This window comes from Aplidium turbinatum, chromosome 3, assembly GCF_918807975.1.
Source record: "Aplidium turbinatum chromosome 3, kaAplTurb1.1, whole genome shotgun sequence".
Lineage (NCBI taxonomy): Eukaryota > Metazoa > Chordata > Ascidiacea > Aplousobranchia > Polyclinidae > Aplidium > Aplidium turbinatum.
In genome coordinates this window covers 32,054,404-32,062,880 of record NC_137474.1, presented here as the reverse complement: position 1 = coordinate 32,062,880, position 8,477 = coordinate 32,054,404, and the positions used below count along the sequence as shown (strand labels likewise).

The following is an 8,477-nucleotide window of genomic DNA, read 5'->3' as shown; positions in this document are numbered from 1 at the left end:
AGTTTGTTTCAACTTGTTTTTCTCGTTTAAAATAATTTTTCAACTCTAGTAGGCTATTTGATACGTATTATGTTAATATCTTTAAAAAATCTCTCCAATTGCATACTCATTTTTTTCTGCATACTCACGTGTTTTTAACGTGTTATACACGTGTTTTTACACGCCAGTACCAAGTTTGTTTCATCTTGTTTCTCTCGTTTAAAATAATTTTTCTACTCTAGTAGGCTATTTGATACGTTTTATGTTAATACTTTTAAAAAATTTCTCCAATTGCGTATCCATTTTTTTCTGCATACTCACGTGTTTTTAACGTGTTATACACGTGTTTTTTACACGCCAGTACCAAGTTTGTTTCATCTTGTTTTTCTCGTTGAAAATAATTTTTCAACTCTAGTAGGCTTTTTGATACGTTTTATGTTAATATGTTTAAAAAAATTCTCCAATTGCGTATTCATTTTTTTCTGCATACTCACGTGTTTTTAACGTGTTATACACGTGTTTTTTACACGCCAGTAGCAAGTTCGTTTCATCTTGTTTTTCTCGTTTAAAGTAATTTTTAAACTCTAGTAGGCTATTTCCTATTTGATGCGTTTTATGTTAATATCTTTAAAAAATCTCTGCAGTTGCATATTCACTTTTTTTTGTATACTCACGTGTTTTTAACGTGTTATACACGTGTTTTTACACGCCAGTACCAAGTTTGTTTTATCTTGTTTTTCTCGTTTAAAGTAATATTTCAACTCTAGTAGGCTATTTGATGTGTTTTATGTTAATATCTTTAAAAAAATCTCTGCAGTTGCATATTCACTTTTTTTGTATACTCACGTGTTTTTAACGTGTTATACACGTGTTTTTTTCACGCTAGTAGCAAGTTTGTTTCATCTTGTTTCTCTCGTTTAAAATAAATTTTCAACTCTAGTAGGCTATTTGTTGTGTTTTATGTTAATATCTTTACAATAGGAATTGTGCAACTCAGGAATACAGTATTATGTAATTTTCATTAAAACCGAATTTCTCCCCTTTATTTTTCGTAAACCTTATATTGTGGTTACCAGCGGTCACCTGATCAAATATCCCTGTGAGTTTGTGACATAAAAAAATGGCACAGAATTTCACTAAGTATTTGCTTATCAGCTTAGGAGAGGACTTTTTAGAGTGACTGTTAAGTAGGCTACAAGGTTTGTGTTAATTAATCTTCCATTTATATTTAGAAATCATTAACTGATTTAAATCTATCGAAAAGCGCCTGAAGATAAAAGGTTCAATCTTTCTTTTTACCAAAAGATTGTGCACGAATCGCGATGAACATACCGAAATGGTGCAGTGTTGTTCAGAAAGGTAGCGAAAAGCTGTGCCTGTTTTTTGTCATCTATCGAAGTATGGTACCTACCTACAGGCTACAGGGCTTGCTGTAGAGTGTAGACAGTGCGTTTATTTCTATTGTACGAATAGTTTTACTCGATTGGCCTATCATTTAATGTGCAGTCTTGAGAAACAACACTGATTGAAAATGCTTTACTGTCTATGTTAAGTAAGTCCAGTCTATTTTGTGCTTCTGTAGATTTAATATATGAAGACTATGACTGAGAGCATTTTCAGTCGTAGACTTTATATCAAGAGGTGAAGTTGATCTTGTCCTAGAGAAATGGATATTTCATGATAATGATGTTTTGGAATGTTATTGGCCTGAGCTTCCGGTTACAAGGTTCGCCAGTTATGCCTACAAAATTCAGATGTCAATCCAAATTGGAAAAAGTATCATGTACGAATTATGTACAAAACAGGTAAACATTAATATTAATTTATACTACCCATTAAGTTATAATACATACGGCACCTAAACAAAAGTTGGAAACAATCAGAGGTAGGGTTTTGCCAGTAGAGTACCCAATGGCCGGCTATATTATACATATATATAATTATGGTGACTTAAGAGTTGGAATTCACTGGCCTTATGATTCTCTCTTACTAATTTACATTGCCAAGTGTCAAGGTTGTTTCATTCAACAATCAACATGTACCTATATGTATATAATATGTTTTCCAATATATGGAGTTTTGTGCAACAAAATTTATGTTTGCTCTGTTGTTTCTGTTGCAGCACAGCTGCTTGTCTTAATTAGCTGTCAATTTTTTGATATGTAATTTCCATTTAACCGCTTTAGCAGGTTGTTAGGTATTATTCCATATGCAATATGCATGAGATCTTATTCTTCAGTGTATCGTTTTTACTAAGCTTGATCACTGTTATGGGAAGATGACATGTTAACATTTTGCAACACATAATTTGGCTAAAGCACTGATAAAGTTACAACATGCTGAAAATACTTCGAGACCAACATGTGCCCCAGTTGGAGCGCGATACATTGGACAGTCCAGAATAACATAGTCGTCAGTTTGTTTTTGTGTGCGACACTTGTAGGTGTAGAGTGAGCCAAGCATATCACTAAATATATTTTGTTTAAGCAAGGGAAGCAATAAGGCTGGCGGGGGTTAGAGCGTGCCAAAAGCACGCATATTTTAGGGGAGTCCGGGGCATGCTCCCCCGTAAAAAATTTGCAAAATTACACTCAAATTATGGATTATAGCGCTTTCTGGAAACACTTTCAGGGTAATAATTGTATAAAATTTGTAGGCAGATAAACAGCTATTAACTTATTAAAGGTAGCTGTTACACACGAATGGGCAAAAACTGCGGCTAAAATTAGAGAACACAAAAAACTCAGCTACACAAAAACCCAACAGAGTAAGCCATTCTGAAATTGCTTCCACAGATTAGTTTAAAGAAGCGTAAATCGCATCAACTTTGCGCGATTTACGATTTGCAAAATTTATTGGTGTCTTTCTGTGTGTCTAAAACAAATCCTGGGGGTGTTAATAGCCAGATGTTTTGGAAAACGATTTAAATTTATACAAATTATATTATATTTTCAACAAAAAGTTCAACTTCGGAATCCAAACTTTGAAAATTTGGGGGGGGGGCATGGCCCCTTTTGCCCCCCTGGCTACGCTTATGCAGTAATGATGACAAACGAAAGAAACGCCCCAGTACAGTGCCGGTCTTAGGGTATTTCGGGCCCTGTGCGGAATATGCTTTGCGGGCCCCAATGACAATGATCCAATTCAGTAGCGTAGCTAGGTATTTTGAAAGGGGAGGAGGGGTGGTTTGACGGTCGGCGGGCGAAGCCTGGCAGCGTAATTGCCGAAGGCGACACCCAGCGGCGGGGGATCTGGGAGTCCTCCCCCAGAAAACTTTGAAAAATTACGTTGAATTTGGGGCATTCTTTGAGCATGTTCAACAAAAATTTGGGTATGAATATTACTGTAAAAAGGTGTGTAATTTCCATTTCACCGCTTTAGCAGATTGTTATTATTCCATATGCAATATGCATGAGATCTTATTCTCCAGTGTATTGTTTTTCCTAATCTTGATCACTGTTATCGGAAGATGACCTGTTAATATTTTGCAACAGATGATTTGGCCAAAGCACTGATAAAGTTACAACATGCTGAAAATACTTCTGATTTGGCTTCAACAGCAGCTAGTGAAGAAGAAGTAAATGATAGTAGACAACCTAAATCGAAAAGAAGAAAGCGGTATAACAATGCATTCATTTTTCCCTGATATTTGTTCATTTCATTTTGATTTTAACTGCTCAAAACTAATTTTACCCTTTCTTAACTTAATTATCATACACGGGTGCATGCCAGTACTTCGCATTATAGTGACTTATTGCATTGAAGTCACAGTTACACTAACGTGGCAGTTGTATATAACGTTTTTGTAACATTGTTGTATAAATTGTATCTAATGTAAGTACATTTTGGCTTGTTACATTGTACCTGACAACACCGTGATGCAAATATAAGCTAATCCTTTAAGATACCGTACACCCATGCATTTCTACGTTTATTGCATGATGATTGGTTGTATATATGCAAAATATGTTGATGTTGACGAGATATCAGTAGGTAATGTACCAATAAGCAAGGGCAAGCATGACATCTAGCTGAAGTAACTGTTTTCAAATTATAAATGCAGGAATTGCCGGTTGTCTATGAGGATTGCATATACAGATGAAAGCGACTCACCGGAGTCAGAAAATATCATTACTGTAAGTAAACAAATACTTTAATCACTTATTAATTATGATAATCCCAAAATTTGACGATTTTTAGGTGTTCTTTTTTAGGGAAATTGAGCGGTTTCTAAAAGTAATATGATTTTAAAAAAATATTGCAATCTCATTTTTAAGGTTAATAGCACGGATTAAGGTGTTCAATCAGAACTTTTCGAACGTTGCCTAAATATGCTGTCGTCATCCAGGATTTTGAGACCAGCATATGCCCTAGTTAGAACGCGATAGATTGAACAGTCCTGAATAACATAGTTGTCAGTTTGTTTTCGTGTGCGACACTTGAGGGTGTAGAGCAGCGTTTCTTAACCGGGGGTGCTAGCACCCCTTGGGGGTGCTGGAATAGACTGTAGGGGGTGCTAAATGCATGCAGTATAATATCAAAAAATGCCATTTTAATTTTCTGCATTTTTTTGTTATTCTGCCAGTATCAGCAGTTGTCATATCAATGATTGCTGTTTCGAAGTAGCCTACATGATTTGCTGTCATTGTAGTCATCTCCCAGTCAAGTACTCAAATTGATCCTGAGTAGATTGTGCGAACTTATCTGGTAGGTGTTTTGTTGTAATATTGTTGCTCACCTCTCGCTTCTAGAAACCACCATGGAAAAGTATCCAGAGTGGATACAGCAGCCATCTTGGCAGACATGAGTGATCATAGGCTAATAGACTAAAGGAGGAGCTATGATTGACATGCAGGTGAATCAGAGTTGTGGGACAAACTTTCGTCCTTCCGCTTGCTGATTTCTGGTGTGACCAGTTGACAGCACATCCTGCATTGGCACGAGCAGCAATGGAATTGATCGTCCCATTTCCGACTAACTACCTGTGTGAAAAGGCGTTCTGCACCATGCTCCAAATGAAAACAATTGGCCGGAGCCGCCTTCAACATGGGTTGCTCCACGATATGAGAGTGGCTTTGACAAACACGAAGCCTCGAATAGAGAAATTGGTCACACATAAGCAACAACAGAAATCACATTGATACATGTGTAACTAGATACCCAGCTGGGTAACTTAAATATGCTTAAGTTTGTCTATGTTCTTTTACTATTCTCGGGTTTTCCTATTTCTTTTATCACCAATGACGACAGTAGTTTTGAAGAATAAACAAAATGATCAATTTGTACTTCGCTTTCCTTTCAATAGTGCAGGCCAAAGTTTAATGGCGGCGTCGAAATTTTGACATGCTATTTGATCACTGGCGGTATATTTTGTATATTTTTGTCGCCTAACAAACGGTGCTGTTGTTTTAAGAGAGTTGATTCACTTACATATGGTTATAATTGAATTTCTGTTGGTGAATGAAAGCCAAACACCAAATCCTGAATCAACTTCGTTAAAACAACTGCTCAGCTTGTTAAACAACAAGAGACTTCATTACAAAATATATCTCCAGCGATCTGAAGGCATGTTAAAATTTCGGCCTGTACTAAACTTTTGGTCGGTACTGTAGTAGTCTAATGTCAATAATAGTTAGGGGGTGCTAGACTGGTCGGGCCTGTTTACAGGGGTGCTAAAGTCAGAAAAGGTTAAGAAACGCTGGTGTAGAGGGAGCCAAGCATATCACTAAATATATTTTGTTAATGTTCACTCTGACGGTCACTAAATCTTCCATAGGTTTCTACTCCTGTACGAGCAGCTGAGGTTGCTACAACCTTGCAGCAACTGCCACAAGTTCCGGAATTTCCACAATCTTCCTCTGTGAGGGCACCACAGCAATCAAGTCCAGAGCGCGAACAATCAGTCCTTGATTGTCACTTGGATGACAATCAGTTGAATGTTGCAATCGACACTACGCCTGAAGTGACCAAGAACATATCTTGTGACGAATTTGTTGCACTGCAAAGTGAAGGTTTGCAAATGGTTAAATTAAAATCTTGAAACTTGTTCGATTAACTTCGCTCAACAATTGCTCAGCTGCATCGGTGTGATGATATAGTTTTAGCTATAATTCTTCACTTCGTTTATTTATGTTTACTCTCTTTTTTATCCTTCGTAACTCCCATCTTTACTCACAAGCAGCGCATTTTGAAAATTCAGTTTCTCGAATTTTGGAAGATCTGTTGAGTCTCTCACGTGAGCGCCCCTACAAGAGCATTGTTCTTAATTGGCAGTATTATTTACCACTCGCTTTTCTTGTTTGGCAGCTGCTTAAATCACAACTGCCCTAGCCTGGGAGCTATTCTTTTTGTATTGTCAAAGCAAAGCACCTTTGCTAACACCAAATCATGTTAAAGCAACTATTTATTTTTCACACAGTTCGACGAATTCGAATTGCTCAACTGGAAATTATGGGAATTTTAATTCTGTCAACGAATAATTGGATATAATAATGACAAACGAAAGAAGCGCCCCAGCTCAACAAATAGAGGAACCCCCTTCGGACATTCCATCTTTTCCCATCAACAGCCTGGAGGATTTTGATCAGCTTGAACACAACCTGGGAAACAGCACTGTTCAAAATAAACTGGTAATTTTTTTTTTACTGTTAACATGGCTGTGGAATCGGTATCACAACTCCGACTCTCCTCATAGAATAGACATACAAGAAATACTGGTTATTTTCACCCTCTTTAAAACAGTTTTGCAATGTCGTACTGCTGCAAATTTCTTTAAAGTTTCAACCAGCATTGACTGCAGCAAAACAACAATTCATTGATTTGCAGCAAAACAACAAAATATACATTTCCCAAAGTTTTTGACACTCTGACAATGGATAATTTTAAAATTCCTCGCAATGTAGAGCATTCCTCAATTTTATATAGGGGTAGGAGTCAGTGCAATTTTTAAAACTCCGACTCCTTTGGCTAAACTATAAACATTGTTACGGCTCTGACTCCACGGCCCTGACTGTTAACAATGAAATTTAACAGCTTGCAGTATGAGTGCGCTCTACGTTTATTCTATGGAATATAACCGTGAAGTCTAAGTTTTATATGATAAATGTTGTTTTGCAGATTTCTTATTTGAGTCGGTATTTTTCGACGGACTACAAAAAGAGCGTAAAGCAACTTCTTTCTGGAGTATTTACGGATAAGCTTATGACGAAGTTTAATTGGATGGGTCAACGCGGTTCCAAGCACCCAATTAAAGATTGCAAACTTATTTTTGTAATTTATGGTATGTAGCCTAAACTTTAGATTTTGCACGTATACCCTGCTTAATGAACGTATGTTGCAATCTATTTTTAATATATTTAATCCGTGAAGAATTCTGTATATCTATTGCTAGCCTATTGCTTTTGTGACTAAGCACTAACTCTTTTTTGCTTACAGCATCAGTTCGAACATACAGTTACACAAAAGACACAACCATGGGCGATGTTAAAGCTGTTGTGCAAGAATTCCTCAAATCAGCTAAAAAGAGAATAAGAAGACAGTCAGTTGCAAGGACATCTTCATCCAGCACGGTTCGCCCAACTGATGATATGTGAAACAGCTGTACTGTCTTCAGTTATATCTGTGTTTTTTGGCATGTGTGATTTTGGTACCAAATAAATTGCCATATTAAACACGGGTTTGATGTGTAAAACACGGGTTTAGAAGTCGTGTAAAACACGGGTTAGAAGTCGTGTAAAAACACGGGTTGCGTTTGTGCAAACACCCGTGTAAAACACGGGTTTAGAAGTCGTGTAAAACACGGGTTAGATGCCGTGTAAAACACGGGTTTAGAAGTCGTGTAAAACACGGGTTAGAAGTCGTGTAAAACACGGGTTTAGAAGTCGTGTAAAACACGGGTTAGATGCCGTGTAAAACACGGGTTTAGAAGTCGTGAAAAACACGAGTTGCGTTTGTGCAAACACCCGTGTAATACACGGGTGCACATCACGGGTTTTACACGAGAAACGGGTAAAAAAACACGTATCTTTCTCGTGTTTTTTACGAGCCAATGTTTATGGGGGGTAGCCTAATGTAATGTTTCTTCCCTTATACCCCAGTCCTCGGGTCACTGAATAATTTTAAGCCAAATTCAATCTTTTTGAAGTCAGAAAATCTGACTGTAAATTCTCCAAGCAAATCTTCAATTCCACAAGCAAACCAGTAATTCACATAACTTAGCATACTTTTCATTATTTACACTTAGGCTACACAACAACATCAACACGACACGTCGCAAAAGGAGATGAGAGCTTCATCAACAACACCATCAGGACATCATCATCTACCAACTCATCCATTCCATCACCCACCAGGACAAGAAACAATACCTTAAACTGGATATCAAACCTCAATCGTCTTAGGCTACTGTGTGATGTGCAGTCTAACCATAGAAAGAGCTCAACACCTGCTCTCCTGGGCCACATTGAAACGGGCTTTTGCCTGAGGATGGGTTTCTTTTA

At 37.3% G+C, this 8,477-nt stretch overlaps 1 protein-coding gene across 2 annotated transcripts; it reads left to right on the top strand.

Moving 5' to 3' along the window:
• Window positions 1–1,382: 1,382 nt before the first annotated feature.
• LOC145767405 (uncharacterized) lies at window positions 1,383–7,624 on the top strand. 2 transcript variants are annotated; one of them, XM_082579222.1, is made up of 5 exons: window positions 1,383–1,784; window positions 3,474–3,597; window positions 4,043–4,115; window positions 5,756–5,990; window positions 6,398–6,602. In XM_082579222.1, the coding sequence occupies exons 1-5, from the start codon at window positions 1,772–1,774 to the stop codon at window positions 6,466–6,468; spliced, it is 516 nt and encodes a 171-aa protein (XP_082435348.1). In that variant the 5' UTR covers window positions 1,383–1,771; the 3' UTR covers window positions 6,469–6,602. The 2 variants fall into 2 exon arrangements, with proteins under 2 accessions (XP_082435348.1, XP_082435349.1); XM_082579223.1 differs by lacking the exons at window positions 1,383–1,784; window positions 3,474–3,597; window positions 4,043–4,115 and adding exons at window positions 7,096–7,258; window positions 7,414–7,624 and having other exon boundaries at window positions 5,868–5,990; window positions 6,398–6,608.
• The last annotated feature ends 853 nt before the right edge of the window (window positions 7,625–8,477 follow it).